The sequence below is a fragment of the Lutra lutra genome, chromosome 14 (genome assembly GCF_902655055.1).
Source record: "Lutra lutra chromosome 14, mLutLut1.2, whole genome shotgun sequence".
Classification (NCBI taxonomy): domain Eukaryota; kingdom Metazoa; phylum Chordata; class Mammalia; order Carnivora; family Mustelidae; genus Lutra; species Lutra lutra.
Window position 1 is genome coordinate 51,417,468 of NC_062291.1, and position 17,656 is coordinate 51,435,123.

At 37.9% G+C, this 17,656-nt stretch overlaps 1 protein-coding gene across 4 annotated transcripts in view; it reads right to left on the reverse strand.

Annotated features, from left to right (window-relative positions):
• Positions 1–8,464: 8,464 nt before the first annotated feature.
• The window catches only part of BMS1 (BMS1 ribosome biogenesis factor), a 45,507-nt gene continuing 36,315 nt past the window's right edge, over positions 8,465–17,656 (reverse strand). For all 4 annotated transcript variants that reach the window (XM_047702677.1, XM_047702679.1, XM_047702676.1 and 1 more), the window contains exons 16-23: positions 15,603–15,791; positions 15,332–15,512; positions 15,081–15,139; positions 13,987–14,109; positions 12,882–13,029; positions 12,362–12,537; positions 9,525–9,686; positions 8,465–9,004 (exon numbers count right to left, since the gene is read on the reverse strand). In XM_047702677.1, coding sequence (XP_047558633.1) covers positions 8,774–9,004; positions 9,525–9,686; positions 12,362–12,537; positions 12,882–13,029; positions 13,987–14,109; positions 15,081–15,139; positions 15,332–15,512; positions 15,603–15,791 — 1,269 coding nt within the window. In that variant the 3' untranslated portion in view covers positions 8,465–8,773. The remainder of the gene's footprint in view (positions 9,005–9,524; positions 9,687–12,361; positions 12,538–12,881; positions 13,030–13,986; positions 14,110–15,080; positions 15,140–15,331; positions 15,513–15,602; positions 15,792–17,656) is intronic.

The window sequence follows — 17,656 nt, forward strand, 5'->3', positions numbered from 1 at the left end:
ACTCAGGACACAAAACTCTCAAAGCCATAAAGGAAAATACTAGATTTGACTGTACAGGTATTTAAAACCTCTGTATAAAGAAAAGAATCGCAGACTTGTCAAAAGACTAGTATGTGTCATATTAGGGAAAAAAATACAAGATTTATAAACAACCTCAAGATTTATATCCAAAATATATAAGGAGGTTTTACAAAATTAATATGGCAAAGCAACCCAACAAAAAAATGAGCAAAAGATATGCACAAATCACAGAAGATTATGAGAATGGCAAATGAACACTGGAAAACATGCTGGAGCCTTCTGGTTATCTAATAAAAATGCAAATTTAAACAATAATGAAATATTTCTTGTGCCTGACAGACTGGCAAAAATTTAAAGTATCGAGCACATTTACCACTGGCAGGAATTGGGAAAATTCTCAATTATTTTTCAGGTAATTCCTCTTATCTATTGATTTTTTCTTCTCCTTCTGGCAGCTGTATGAGAGGAATGTCTCTAATGAATGTCTCTAATGGCCTTTCCTCATCTCTCCTAGAAGAGCCCCAACCTGATCCCCGCTCATTTTTTCCTTCTCCTCTTTAAACTTCTCGAGTTTATCATTTCAGTACTTATATTGTTCATACATAATATCCCCAGCTGGTTCTTCTTCATAACTGTCTCTAGCCTATTTCCAATATCCTCTTGAGGATATTTATTATGCACATGTAAATGCTTTTTCTGTCTTGTCTATTTATCTGCTCCCTCTGGTGTTCAGTTTGTGGTCTTTCCCTCTCCGGATTTACTCTTCTCATCCTCTATCTCCCTCGGGATTTCTCATGGCTTCTTATCTTAGATTCTTGGGTCTATCGATTAATTTTCGATGTCCCTTTTGTGACATCTCTAAGGTTTGGGCTCATAGGATAGCTAGCAGTCCATATTGATTAATTATTATTATTAATTATTATTAGGAATCAGAAGCAAATTTACAAACAAAAGTCATATCATCAGATGTTTTCATGGGTAAAGAAAATGGATGTATGAAGACATTGCTGGTGGGAGTATGAAGTGTTATACTCTTCAAGGGCCAGATATTGTGGCAACATATTCAAATGACAAAAAATAGACTGGATGTTCCCTTATAAGATGGTGTAGACTTGCCTGTCTGCTTCTTCCCTCTAATATCACTAAATACACTAGGAATAATCTAACAGGCAATCATAAAAGGATGCTATGAGGAGGAACAGGAAGGCAGACTGGCCAGGAGGCACAGGACTTGAGGAATGACTTTAGGAATAAGTTCCTGAGTTTCTTTTTATCTCCCATTTAGTCCATTTGGGTTGCTATAACAAAAATACCATAAACTAACTAGGTGGCTTGAACAACAGAAGTTTCTTTCTCACAGTTGTGGAGGCTGGGAAGTTTATGATGAAGGCACTGGTAGAAGGTGAGGAAGTAAAGGAAGGGGAGGGAAGAGGAGGAGAGGAGAAGGTAGAGAAAGGACAAGGCAAAATTATTCCTTGATACCAAAAGTACAATCCATAAAAGGAAAAATTGCAAAATTGGACGGCATTAAAATTAATTTTTTATTGCTCTGCAAAAGATCCTGTTAAGATGATAAAAAGACAAAATACAGACTAGGATGAAATATTTGAAGATCATATACCTAAGAATTTCTGTCTAGAACATATGAAGAACTCTTAACATTAAACAAATAAAATTGAAACTGTAAAAAGAAATGAACAGATACTTGACCAAAGAGAATATATAGACAGCAAATAAGGACATGAAAGGATGGTCAACATCATTAACCTTTAAGGAATTGGAGAGCCCCAGGCAACAGGAAAGTACCAGGGAAATCATGGAGTAGGAGAAGTTCAGAACAGTGTTTATGAACTCCTGAGCTCCCTCCTGAGCTGTGAATGTATAGGTCTGACCCTAAACAGTGTATCACTGAAGAGATAGATCAATGTCCAGATCCCATATAGGCTACTGCATAATGCACACATGAAACTGACCAAAAGAACACCACCAGAGATTTGTAAATGGAACTAACAACTGTCAGAACTCACAGAAGGCTTGTTAGGACTTGCAGCTAAACAGCACTTACAGGAACATGCATAGCATTAAATGCTTGTATTACAAAAGAAGAAAGGTCTCAAATCATTAATCTAAGCTTCAACCTTAAGATATTAGAGAAGAAGAGCAGAATAAAATCAAGGCAAGCTCAAGAAAAGAAATAATAAAGAACAAAAACCAATGAAAATGAAGAGTAACAGAGAAAATCAAAACTAGAAGCTCATTCTTTAAAAAAAAAAAAAGCCAATAAAATTAATAAATCCCTAAGAAGACTGACAAAGAACAAAAGGAGAGAAGATACAGATTACTAATATCAGGAATAAAGGAGATACTATCACTACAGACCTCAAAAGATGATAAAATGATGGGAAGGGAATCCTACAAATAATTCTATGCCCATAAATTTGGTAACTTAGATGAAATAAACTAATTCCATTTCATAATCTATCAAAAAATTCACTCAAGATGAAATAGATAAGTTATAGACTTATCTATAAGTTTTAGTTATATCTATGTTATCTATAACTTATAGACTTATCTATAAGTTATAACTTATCTACATAGATAACTTATAAGACTAGCCTTATAACTATTAAAGATACCGATACATTTTTTATTTCATTTTTTAAAGGATTTTATTTATTTATTCGACAGAGAGAGACACAGTGAGAGGTAACACAAGCAGGGGAGCAGCAGAGGGAGAAGCAGGCTTCCTGCCAAGCAGGGAGCCCGATATGGGGCTCGATCCCAGGACCCTGGAATCACGACCTGAATCGAAGGCAGATGCTTAATGGCTGAGCCACCCAGGCACCCCCCTGAAAACATTTTTTAAAAATCTGTAGGCCTACATGCTTCACTGCCAAATTCTTTTTTTTTGCTTTTTTTTTTTATTTTTTTCAGTGTTCCAAAATTCATTGTTTATGCACCACACCCAGTGCTCTATGCAATATGTGCCCTCCATAATACCCACCACAGGCTTACTCCACCCCCCCAAAAAAACCCTCAGTTTGCTTCTTAGAGTCCAGCCAAATTCTATCCAACATTTAAAGAAATAACACCAATTCCATTTAATCACTTCCAGAAAATACAAAGGGAGAGAACACTTCCTAACTCATTTTATAAGGCCAGCCTTACTCTGACACCATAATCAGATAAAGACACAAAAACTCCGTATTTCTTACAAACACATATATAAAAATGCTCAACAAAACATCAGTGCATCAAATATAACAAAATAGTAAAAGAATACTATGCCATAACCCAATGGGGTTTATCCCAAGAATGCAATGTTGGTTCACTATTTGAAAAAGAAATCCATGTAATCCACCATATTAACAATCTAAAGATGAAAACCACATGATTATATAAATTGGTGCAGAAAAGGCACTTGGCAAAATTCAATACCCATTCATGATTTAAAAAGAATTCCCAGTTAACTAGAATGGAAAGGAATTTCCTCAAACTGGGAAGAGCATCTACAAAAAAACTGGGAATAAAACAATGATGCCCACACTCATCTCTCCAATTCCACATTATATGATAAGTCCTAGTAGTCCAATATATCAAGAACAAAAGGCATATAGCTGGGAAGAAAAAATACTGTCCCTATTTGCAGACAACATAATGGTCTATGTATAAAATCCTAAGAAATCATCCAAAAACAACAGTAACAAAAGCCTAGAACTAATAAATGGTTCTAGTAAAGTTGCAGGATATAAATACAACACATCAAAATCAAACATTTCTCTAAAAACTAGCAGTGAACAATTTGAAAGCAAAATTTAAATAATTGGTATTATTTGCAATGGCTCCTAATTATTAAATTATTAAAAATATTGACATAAATCTGATAAAACACGCACAGGATCTGTAGGCTGAAAACTATAAAATGGTGATGAAAGAAATCAACGAAGACCTAAGTAAATGGAGAGCTATGGCAAGTTCACAGACTGGAAGACTCAACGGAGCAAAGTTGTCAACTCTGCAAATTGATTCAGACTTAACGCAATCAAAATTACCGCAGGATTTTTTATAAATGTAGGCAAGTTTATTAAAGCTTAAAACAAAAGGGAAGAGTCCTAGATGAGCTCCAACAATTTTGAAAAAGAGGAATAAATTTAAAGGTATCCCACCACCCCTTTTGAGACAATATAAAGCTACCATAATCAGGGGCGCCTGGGTGGCTCAGTGGGTTAAAGTCTCTGCCTTCAGGTCAGGTCATGATCTCAGGGTCCTGGGATCGAGCCCCGCATCGAGCCCCGCATCGAGCCCCGCATCGAGCCCCGCATCGAGCCGGCATCGGGCTCTCTGCTCAGCAGGGAGCCTGCTTCCCTTCCTCTCTCTCTGCCTGCCTCTCTGCCTACTTGTGATCTCTGTCTGTCAAATAAATGAATTTTAAAAATCTTAAAAAAAAAAAAAGCTACCATAATCAATTGTATGGCCAAGAGTTAGACACATCAATCAGTGGAACAGAATAGAAAACCCAGAAATATACCCTCACAAATATGCCCAACTGATTTTTTTTTTTTTAAAGATTTTATTTATTTGTCAGAGAGAGAGAGAGAGAGAGCGAGCACAGGCAGACAGAGTGGCAGGCAGAGGCAGAGGGAGAAGCAGGCTCCCCACAGAACAAGGAGCCCGATGTGGGACTCGATCCCAGGACGCTGGGATCATGACCTGAGCCGAAGGCAGCGGCTTAACCAACTGAGCCACCCAGGCGTCCCAACCCAACTGATTTTTGATAAGGATGCAAAGATATTTCCATGAAGTAAGGTTAGTCTTTCAACAAATGACATCAGAAAAATTGGTTGTAACTTAAAAAAAAACAAAAAAACAAAAAATATACAAAGAAACCCCTTAATCCAAACTTTACAACTTACACACAAAAAAACTCAAAATAACAATCATAAAGCTTCGGGGCACCTGGGTGGCTCAGTGGGTTAAAGCCTCTGCTTTCGGCCCAGGTCATGATCTCAGGGTCCTGAGGATTGAGCACACCGCATCGGGCTCTCTGCTCAGCGCGGAGCCTGCTTCCCTCTTACTCTCTGCCTGCCTCTCTGCCTACTTGTGATCTCTGTCAAATAAATAAATAAACTCTAAAAAAAACAAAACAAAACAAAACAAAAAAAAAACCACTTAAAAAAATCATAAAGCTTTAAAACTTTCAGAAGAAAACGGGAGAACATCTTCTTAACCCAGGGTTAGGAAAAGAGTTCTTAGTCATGACACCAAATACACAATCCATAAAAGAAAAAAAATAATAAATTAGACTTGACAAATGTTAAAAACTTTGCAAAAGACACTGCTAACAAAAAGACAGCTGTAGACCAGGAGAAAATGTTTGCAAATCACATATATGACAAAGGACTTATGCCAAAATAGATAAAGAACTCTCTAAATCAACATTAAAAAAACAAACAATCCAAATAAAAAGAAGGCAAAGGCTTGAAACTAAACTTTACCAAAGAGGTCACTGTATATGAAAGGCAATAAGCATATTAAAAGATACTCATTATTATTGGTCATTAAGGAAATGTGAATTAAAAACACTACATACCCACTAGAATGGCTAAAACGAAAAGTACTGGCAGTACCAAGTGATGATGAGGAGGAGGAAGAATACTGGAACTCTCTCCCTCTCATTGGTGGTAGGAAAGCAAAAATGGAGCATAACAAATAACATGGAGGACATAGGGAGATAGAGAGGAGAAGGGAGTTGAGGGAAATTGGAAGGGGAGGTGAACCATGAGAGACTATGGACTCTGAAAAACAATCTGAGGGTTTTGAAGGGGCAGGGGGTGGGAGGTTGGGAGAGCCTGGTGGTGGGTATTATGGAGGGCACGTATCGCATGGAGCACTGGGTGTGGTGCATAAACAAGAATTCTGTTACGCTGAAAAGAAATACATAAAAATAAATAAAGACATATAAGTTTATTCATTTAAAAAAAAGAATGTCAAATAAAAAAAAATCTTTAAAAAATGGTACAGCCATTCTTGAAGTCTGACAGTCCTATTAGTCCATATGACCAACTCCTATGACTAGCTATTTACCCTGGAGTAATGAAAACTTATGGTTACATAATTACCTCCACACAAATATTTATGGCAGTTATATTCATAATTGCCCAAAACTGGAAAAAACCAGTCCTTCTGTTAGTGAATGGATAACCAACTGTGGCCTACCTATATAGTTGGATACTATTTAGTAATCAAACGGAAAGCATCAGTGATAACACAGAACAATCGGGGTGAATCTCAAAGGCACGATGCTTAGAGAAAGTAGCCATTACATGAGTTACAAGTCTTATGGGGTTCTACTTACCTGACACTCTCAAAACAAAGCTGTGGTGTGGAATAGCACGTCAGTAGTTAGCAGGGTAGGGTGAGAGATGGTTGGGATGGTTTCCTTGCATGAGTTAGTGCTTGGGAGAGAGGATTGTTTGATATCTTAATTGTGGTAGTGGTTACATGAATCTATATTGTAAATCACAATATATTGATAAGGATGCAGAGATATTTCCTTGAAGAAAGGTTAGTCTTTCAACAAATGACATCAGAAAAATTGGTTGTAAATTTAAAAAAAAACAAGAAACAAAAAAAAAAACCTTAATCCAAATCTTACACCTTACACAGAAAACTCAAAATAAAAATTATAAAGCTTTAAAACTTTTGGAAGAAAACAGGAGAAAATCTTCTCAACCCAGGGTTAGGAAAATTTATATTGTATATTGTGCTGAAATACAGAGACTTACACACCTCTTTAAAATGGGACCAGCGGAGAAATAAAAATTTGAAACTCTGTTCTGTACCAGTCACTTTGCATGTAATCTCATTAAATCCTTACATACTGCAAGATTGGTTATTAACCCCATCTTACAGACAAGAAACTTGTAACTCAGAGATACTCAGCAACTTATCTGTGACCTATCACAGTTACCGGAAGAGCCTGGAGTCCACCACCCAGACCCTTCCTACACCTCAACACTGGGATGGTCAAGTCTGCCAGCAGTAGTGTAAGAGGCTGGGAAAGAGAGGCTGTCCTGTTTGTTGATGTCACTTACATGTCTGGCTTCTGTGCACAGCCTTGCTGAGCTGGACCTGCTCAGCTCTAGTCAAGTGAACTGCAACACAATCACTGGGCCTCTTGGGCAGCACTGCTCTGCTTATATGGGTTGGACTTGGTGATTTTGAGGTATCTGAAAATACTGAACCAATGGGAAGCATACTAGACTAAGACCCACCTGTGTTCAATTTTGACTCTTCCTTAAATAACTCAATCAACTTCCAGGAAGGTGCTGATGTCTCTTAGGAATGCATTTAAGCCCAGATACTAGGTCAACCTGAGCTTCAGAGAGTATTCCTAACGACCTCTTCAGATGTCTCCGTGTGACTGTCCCACAGGTACCACGCCCTAAAATCGAGTTCCTCACTACCCAGCAGAGCAGCCACCAAAATCTTCAGTGCAAGCTGGACACCTAGGAGTCCAGGGATCTTTCCTGAAAACTCCTTGTTCTCACAGCTCTCAGATCCAACATACCTCCAATGATACCTCCTAAAGCTCCCTCTCTGTACCATCTTTTAGCCCTCCTGTGTCAACCTCCTTCCAGTATTTACCTCTGGATTTCCTCCACATTATTCTCTACTCACCAGTAAAGGGAATTTTCAAAAATACAAATCTGACCATGTTTTCCCAGCTAAACATCCTCCAAAGGGCTTCCAGTATCTTGAGATAAAGACAGATGCAGCCTCATCACCTGCCTCTCCCTTTCCTTCTCTATCTTCCTCTGTAGTTTCTTCCTACAACCCTCTGCCCATCCTGGCTCCAAACACACTGGCTTACAGGTCATTGTGCTGCCTTGTGCCACAGGGCCTTTGCAGATACATTCAATTCCTGCTGGGTGATTACATGCTTCTTCTCACTCCTACCTTTTTCCAAGTTAACCTGCTTCTTCAGATCATGCACCAAAGGTCACTTTCTTCCTTTAAGGAAGCCTTCTCAGACCTGCTACACTACAGAGCCAGACTCTTAAAAATGACCAAGGACTTCAAAGTTTTTTTTTCAAGTAGGTTGTATCTGTCAATTTTTATTATGTAAAAAATGAAAGTTTTAAAGTATTTTTATTATTTGTTTTAAAAGAACACAAACTAGCCCATTACATGGCTAACATAAATTAATAGAAGCAGCTGGATTCTCTCATCTGTAGTCAGGCTACTGCACTACCGCACATCACAGAGCCTCTGGGAAACTCAGCTGTGCACTGGACCATACACTCTTTTCTAAATTTTAAAGTTGAATTTTCAAGTCAATATCCACCCCCGCAACTGGAAAGACTCATTATAAAGGTGACAGAATAAGCAATTATCCACAATCATCAAGCATTCATCCCTAATGAAAACTATTAAGCCAAAATTAACAGGAAAGTATTTTAATGATATTTTTGTAGCACAAATAATTAAACTGAGACAGGTAAGAGGAATATGAAGGAATCTACAAAACCATAAATAATACTCCTTTAAATCCTGACATAACCTAGATGCTGAGAATGAACTGGTATCCTATCAATAGAGTTTCCATTTCTCTTCTCAAAGGCACAGTCTGGGCAATAAATCCAACAAAGAGATCTTTTTGGGCTCCAATGCCCTGTGGTCATTTACAAGTACTGGAATATTTGAAACCATCCATCTCTGCAGATCCAAATGACAGTTGTCTGTCTGAAGCTCATTTTGATGGCTCCTCAGGCCCCTTCAGGCTGGCCTTCTGATTTCTCCTTTCTTTCTGACCCTGAATTCGGAAGAGCTTTTTCCTGAGGTCCTTCTGTCGTTTCAGTTTCTCTTCTTCCTCCTTTTGCTTCACTTTGAAGTGTTCTTTATTGTGCAAATGTCGTTGCTCCTTGGCCTTCTTCATCTTCTGACTGTGCACTGTACTCAGAGCATCCAGCAGTGCAAGGATCTGACAAGGACAAAACCCAGTGAGCATCAGAGTACTCAGACATCATGCTTTCCTTCTAAGAGTCAGGGGACATAAACATCTCAGCTCATGTATCAAACCTAGAATCAATCCATGAACCAAATGAGTATTAACTCAGGGAAAATTTATCCTGAACTAGGAAATCATAATTGCATGGAAGCATAAGTAGGAGCATATTTACTGAGTAAAATACTTAAATAATGGCCTTCATCACAAAACCACCTTTGTTAATCACTGTGGATACTACATACAACTAAGAGTGATTTGCCAGCTGGGTGCATATTAATCCCCATTAAAATTCATAAGACACAGCATGACTAAACAACAGAAGGGAAATGGACTCTGGCCCTTCCTCTAACTTCCGGTTCTAGCACCTCAAATAAGTCTGGCTCTTATCCTTTCCTGAAGAAAAATGAGAACGCAACAAAATATCAACTGTGCTACGGAAAGCATTATTTTCACGTTGAAATGCAACACACAGGAAGCCATCTGTTGACAGTACCTTCCTCTCATGAGGTTCCCGGATGACGGCTGGTCTCAGTCTGTCCTTCGGCGTCTTGCCTGCCTTTGCTTGGGTCTTGGGCTTGTTCTTAAATGGCAGGGCCTTCTGCAAGGCTTTTGGAATGTGCACTGAATTAAAATGTTTCTTTTGCCTCACAATTGGCTGAAAGGAAAAATAAAAACAGTGATGTATTTAAATTATGCTCTATATGCATCTAAAACTTGCCTAAAATCTTTTCAATGGATTGACTTTTCCACATGATCAGTAACACGAGTCTGCTGACCATCAGAAATGAGGATTCAATCATCCATCAAACGTGATTGCCTCAATGGATATACATTGCTCTAGGCAAAACAGAGAAATACACAGAATATACTTGCAATCCTCCCAAAAAATCAACTGTATCCATGTCTACAGTATGAACTATCGGGATCTCAACAGAGCAGATGGATATATCCAAAGTTTCTTTTAATGAAACACCCATGACTTATTTTGGAGGCACTGAGATAGTTTCTTTTAGGCTAATAATAATCATCTAGGTGTTCATCTTCACTATCAACCTCTGTGGATTCACTTCCTCTAATCAGCAGCAGCTCAAGTGTTCCCATCCCTGATACTCATTAAAAAGTTTAACTTTATTGTTTCTGATGGAAGGCCAGCTGAGAAAAAATGAGATTTAAATGACATATAAAGGCCAAACACTCTCTACATTCAATTTTTAAGGTAATCTAATTTCCATGCTTAAATTGAGATGACCAAAATTCTTAACCGCCTCAAAAATAGTAAATGGAAAGTCTTGCCCTAGATCTTTACCCTCAAGGTCAACACCAACTATGTAGAGAATATTTCTGGTATGTCTTTAAATTTATTATCATCAAAGACATCATCCACAATAATATGCAATATTCTCTATTTAGGAGCAACCTAAAATGCTTAGAATGAAGGAACTCGAAGAAATCACATTCTGAAAAAAAGAGGAAGCACCACCACAAGCTTAGAGGTAGTACTTGTAGGTACCATGTCCTATATTTTATTAGAAATTCATGTAACATGATTAAAATTTCATTATTTTTTTTAAAGATTTTATTTATTTATTTGACAGACAGAAATCACAAGTAGGCAGAGAGGCAGGCAGAGAGAGAGAGGGAGAAGCAGGCTTCCCGCTGAGCAGAGAGCCCGATGCGGGGCTCGATCCCAGGACCCTGGGATCATGACCTGAGCCGAAGGCAGAGGCTTTAACCCTCTGAGCCACCCAGGCGCCCCTAAAATTTCATTATTAATTACTTTATTAAAAAAGCAATGCCTGAAAATTTGTTTCTGGCAGAATGGCAGACTGATATTCTGAATCCCCTCTTATTATAAAACAATTTATATTTATCCTGCATTAAAACAAATCTTTTCAAATGCATTGCTGACTTGTGTAGAAAATAATGAAAGTTCTCAAAGACCAAATTCCAAACGAAATGGGATTTTGAAAGACACTGAGAACTTAAAATTAAAAAAATACTGACAGGGACGCCTGGGTGGCTCAGTTGGTTAAGCGGCTGCCTTCAGCTCAGGTCATGATCCCAGAGTCCTGGGATCGAGTCCCACATCGGGCTCCTTGCTCGGCAGGGAGCCTGCTACTCCCTCTGCCTCTGCCTGCCACTCTATCTGCTTGTGCTCACTCTCGCTCTCTCTCTCTGACAAATAAATAAATAAAATCTTTAAAAAAAAAAAAATACTGACAATGCCAACTACTAGCAACTATTGTTGGTGGGAGTCTAACCTAATCTACTATACCAGAATACTATAGGCATCATACAGTGAAAGCCGAACACACGCATACCCCATACCTGGCAATCCCAACCTGGGGGGAGCAATGCAAAAGAAATGTGTGCACATGTACACCAAACAAGTCACATGTAAGTGTTCGGGGCAGCATTTATAATGGCCAAAAATTGGAAGTAATGTACATCAATGAATAAACTGACAGTATAACATAATAAATTTCTACTTGACAGTAACAACATTTGAATGCCTACAAACACATGAATAAATCTCATAAAACTGAAGGAGAAGAAACCAGGCAAATAGTATATGCTATATTTTATAAAACTCAAGGACAGGCAGAACTAATTTACATGTCAGGAGTCCAGAGAATGCCTATCTTTGAGGTGGAGGTGGGGTAGTGACTAGAAGTCATAAGCAGGCTTTTGCTGTGCTGGTAACTCTATTGCTTGATCCAGGTGATGGCAATTTGGGTGTGTTAAATTCATGAGATGTATGCTTGTGATCCGTGTATTTTTTTGTATTTATGTTACCACTTCACTACAAAGTTTATTAAAATTTTCCCAAAAAACCCACTCATTGCTTTAATAAAAATTAGCACATAAATTTGTTTAAAGCAATACGTGTATCTGATGGGGAAAAAATAGTTTAAAAGAGTATATAATGAAAAGTTTGTCTCCTTTCCAACCCATGAAAACCCCTACTACCACTTTCTGGAATTCTTTCCAAAATATTCTATGAATATACATGTTCATTCAATTTAATGGTAGATTTCCTACTTGAAAATTCTTTTTTTTTTTTTAAGATTTTACTTATTTATTTGACAGAGATCACAAGTAGGCAGAGGCAGGCAGAGAGAGAGAGAGAGAGAGAGGAGGAAGCAGGCTCCCTGCTGAGCAGAGAGGATCCCAGGAACCTGGGATCATGACCCGAGCTAAAGGCAGAGGCTTTAACCTACTGAGCCACCCAGGCGCCCCCCCTACTTGAAAATTCTTAACACAGAAAACATTATGTACAAAGCATCTGGATGACCCCCATCTATGGAGCTCATGTGTAAGTGACTGTACCTTATACAAAGAATCCTTGTTGGGCTTTAGCTTGACACCATGGGCAAGCCGGAGTTGACCTGTGGTCCTCATTCCTGACCAGGTGTCTTTCTCACCAACTGGTTTCAACAAAGATGTTACTGGGTTATAGAAGGCTGGAATGGACACAGGATACCAAGTTCTCATGAAGACAATATCTGGAAAAAGACACAGTTTAACATTTTCAGAAGAAGATTTATAACCATCTTGTCAAACAAAAGAACAAAACAATCATCCCTAACTTCTCTAGTTGGTGGCATGGTTTTTGAAACAAGACTTCACCAAGTAAACTACTCTTGAATATCACAAAACTTACTGGTTGTGAATCACACGGCTCCACACACAGCATAACTCAGCATACTGCTAAGATGCTCCAACAGGGGAAAGCTGGACTCAATTCCAATTTTCTAAAACCTGAACTACAACCTCTACTCCTCATTGGCTAGAAATCAATAGTGAACGGTAACATGCTGTTAAAATTGCACCACGAAGTTATATTTACCACTCATCAGCAACTTATCCTCAAAGCTGGCCCGGAAAGCTCCTTCTGGAGCCCGGAGTGCTTTCTTAATCTGTCCCCTTATGCCACTGACAGTTCGAATCACAGCACCTTCAAATTTGGCCACTTCCAAGGCAGAATTAAACATTCCCTATAGGTATATGAAAAAAAATACACACAAAATCAGGTATTTTACTTTTTAGTTCATAAATGAGTCCTTGGTTAAAAAAAGAAAAAAACTTCTTTAATAGTGATAAAATAATCAAAATGTTTTTTCCCCCACTAACAGTGGAATTACTAGGTCAAATGGAATACAATTCTATTTCATCTTCCCCAAAAAAACATTAATCAAGATTCTATTGTAGACTCATTAGCATGTTCATCACTGGTATCTTTGTAGAAGAAAAGATTAAAAAGATATTTATCGGACTGAACTGGCCTAGAGAGCCTTTGCCATCATCAACCAGGGCTGGGCTGCAGCTCATATCCTATGACTTAGGTGTACATGCTCAGAAAATAAAGAGAGCTGGATAAATGCCGGTGACATTATTACCTGATATTACAAGAATATTTTATGATCATCTTAACTCTGTACTTTTATAGAAATACCCACTAATAAGATTTTCAATAAATGTCACTCAAACTACCCTCCCACATTATAGTGCATAAAGAGCATCCATTTCTCCATACCCCTGTCAACAAGTATTTTACAAAATACTTTGTCTATTTTCCTTTTTTTTAAAATTCTGTCCATTTTTCTACTGAGCTGTTTAACAAACCTATGGTTTTCCCCCTTGTTTAACACAATCCAAAAAAGCAGGAAAAAAAAGAGTGAATAAGATTAAGTTATTTTCAATATTAGCTCTGTCAGTCTCACACAGCATAAGGAATAGCCTCTATTAGTATGTATCTCAATTAATGTCACCTTAAAATTTTCTGAGCACATTTAAGTGACATAGAGACCAATACAAAGAAACCAAAAATTGCAAAGACCAAGTTTATGAAAAATTTCACTCTTTTGAAAACATCAGACTATATTTTAGAAGTATTTCATTCCTCCTTCAATAAAATATACATGTAAAATATGTGAGTATAAAGATATACAGACCTTAATGAATGACGTATTCTTGAAAATTTTATAAGGAAAACCAGTTAGCTTTAATTTCTTCACAATCTTTATGGATTTATCCAGATCGAGGACAACTCCCGTAGCAGCTATCCGGAAATCAGGCTGGAAAGAACCCCCAAAATTTGAATACAGGAATAGTATCAGCAAGAGAAAAACTATAATTTTCTCTATGATACAATAAATCACGAAAGTGCATTTCCACTTACAACCAGAAAGAATATCTGAACTTGCAAAGCAGTATTTTAACAAAAGCAATCTAAAGCTATAGTACATGTAAGCCAAACTAATGATGATGTCTTGAGTATTCTCTGGAGGGTGATTTTGCAATAACATAATTTCAAAACAATGACCAATTTGGAATGGAAAGGAATATGAAAATTGGTTACAATGTTTGAGGAATTAAATTGTGTACCCCCAGGGCAGATTTCATCTGCTCATTATTTTGTTTTCTGTCAAATAGGGCCAAATAAAACCTGCTCTGATTGACCAAATGAAGACTATGTGAACATACTTTGTTCAACCAGCATTACTAGGGGGGTAGTCTTATGTCTAGTTAGTGTCCAAAGTATCCTTAGAACCTAGTACAGTGCTTAGCACATGGTGAGCACTACTTATTTTTAGAAAAACAAGGGGTGCCTGGGTTGCTCAGTAGATTAAGCAACCAACTCTTAATTTCAGCTTGGGTCATGATCTCAGGGTTGTGGGATCGAGCCCCATATCGGGCTCCAAGCTCAGGAGGGAGTCTGCTTGAAGATTTTCTGTCTCTTTCTCTTTCCCTCTGCCCTCCCCACTTCATGCATACATACACAGTCTCTCTAAAGTAAATCTTAAAAAAAAAAAGAAAAAAGTCCAAAAAATACATAAAAATATAAAATATCATCAGTATCATAATAAGTCTACCTCTTCATTCCCAAATCCTACTTAAAAAGATGTAGGAAAATTAAAAGCAAAGAGAAGTTTGCTACAAATACTAGAAATGAGTCATTTTCAACTTCAAGTTTCATGTACATATCCCATATTCAAGACATACTTCTCAAACACAATCTGGAAAATAAAACATTCAAGATATTTACCATTATGCCACTGACAGACTGTACTGCCAAAAATCCAGTTCCCTGTGGAGTAATCGGACCTTAAAGACAATAGGAGATAAAAAAAGAAGTAAATACAGTGAATCACAAATTTTGAGTTCTGTTTTACATATGTACTTCAATCAAAAAAAAAAAAAAAGAGAAAAATCTTATGAATTGGAATTTCATGGAGAAAAGCAAAACTATAATGGGTTAAATTAACCTATAAGCAAGTTGTTCCAATCATGTATTACCCCAAAAGGTAGCTCCACAATGCATGTGCTGTGGGGTATATTTTAGAAGTCTCTGTCTCCCATTGTGGTCTTCAATATAATAGAGTGGGATAGTCTGAAACCTCCTCCACCCTACAGAAAAAATGATTGGATCTCTGGACTTGAGGATTTTCTTATACCAACGATGTTTCTTCAGACGCATCTGAGGGAAGAAGAGATTTCAGTAAGATCAGTGGTGTAAGTTATGTCCCCAGAACCCCAACTGTCAAAGCATGCAGCAAAGGGTACCTACCTGTACATATCCAACATTGCCTTCACTATTGCCCAAACCACCCAAAATGATTGGGTAATGGGGGTCAAAGTTAAGCACAAATTCACAGGGGACATTTTCTATTTCAATTCGAACATACATCCCAGGTCGAAAACCCTCATACTGAACTCTGGCTTCATCATCCTGATCTTCAAATTCTGCTCGGTTAAGCTATATACGAGAGAGGGGGGGAAAAATAAAAACTCACAATGCTACTGTCTTTAATAAATGTAAGATTAACATTTTAAAAAATGAACACCTTCTCATAAAGGAACACAGACGTGATCACGCTTTATCCTATTTAAAAATAACATACATTCTTATCTGTACAGTTTGTTTAGGATATGTCCCAACTCTTTCCTCCTTTGTTGCTCCAAGGTACAGCAAATGCAAACAACTTTGAAAGCAACCCTTAATGCTGGTCAGCCAATACTCTTAGCTTCCCAGTCCACTTTCTTTTCTTACTCTCCAATATCCGATACTCAGTATCTCCTCCTCCCTCATCCTCACACTCAGCAGTTGACTGTTTCTTAATTCACTCAAAAACTAAGCAGTCTACAAGAATTTCCACAGCCATCTCTCCTTCCAGGGTTTACACTCACATCCAGCCTTTTACTCTTATTATTATATTTATTACTTATTTTGAAATTAATTAAAATTAAACAAAAATTCTAAATTCAGTCCCCTGGTCACAGCAGTCACATTTCAAGTGATCAGTATCAACACATGGCTAATGGCTACAAAAAAAACAGCACAGACAGACATTTCCATTATTGCGGAAAGTACTACTGGGCAGCTGCTATAGATTTATTTTATGCCAAACTTCACTTGCATGCTAGATATCATTCATTCTTACTGAACTTTATTCCAAGAGGTCTTGCCTGTTATTTTCTCACATCTTAACATCTTCTTTTGATTCTATTTCCAACTATTGCCCCATTTCTCTGCTTCTCTCTGAAGTAAAATGGCTTATAAGTTTTCTATACTCAGAGTCTCTAGTTCCTCTGTTCCCATTCTCTTAAATCCCAACTTGAACTTTAAGCCACATTCCATAAAAATGCTTGCCAAAATCATGTAGGGCCTCCACATTCCATCCAGTTGTCAATTGTCTTCATTGTAGTTAATACATTAGCAGGATTTAAAATAATGTATCCCTCCTTCTATAGTGGCTTCCTCATGTTCTCTTCAATTTCTTCTCTTTCCTAAGCACTGACTGCTCAATCCCCACTGTTGCTCCATCCTCTCCGCCCAGGCTCCTACAATGGAGTACCCACCGTCAGTCCTAGTCCTCTCCTCTCCTGACACCATGCTCACTTCCCAGGGCATCCCATCCATTTCATGGCTTTAGGTAGCATCGAGATGCTGAAGACTTTCCATCTAAGCCCCAACCTCTCTCCAGCGCTCCTCACTGACTACTCAAAGCTCCACTTGTCTGAAAGAGATCTCAAACCCAAGCTCAAAACTTTATCTTTTTAGACAAACCTGCACCAACCAGAGGCTTTCCTATCTTACTGACAACTCAATCCTTCCAGAAGTCATCCTTACTACCTCTCACACACCCCACAGTTAATCTACTTTTGATCTACCTTTAAAAAGTATATCCAGAATTTGACTCTTTCTCTTTCACCTCCAACACCTCCCCACCCACCATGGTGAGTCAACTTAATTTTACTGAACTCTTGCCACAGCAATCCTTTCAAAGGAAAGCAGGTCATACATGTCTCTTCTCTGTTCAAAACCCCCTATGGGTCCCCATTTCACTCAGAGTAAAAAATTCAAAGTCCCTTAAAACAGGACATAAGATGCTAGGTGATTTTAAGTTATAAATGGACTGAAGCAAAGACTTCAGAACTAGCTTTACATGTCTTAGTTACTTCTATCAAAATCAGTACAGACTTAGAACCACTATGTTAATGACTAACAAGGAGATACTTTCTTTAAACAGATGAAAGCCTAGGTTGGGCAAAGTCCACCAACCTCATTTTCAGAAATCATATGCTTAACCTGCATAAGATGTATTAAAGTATATTCTAGCT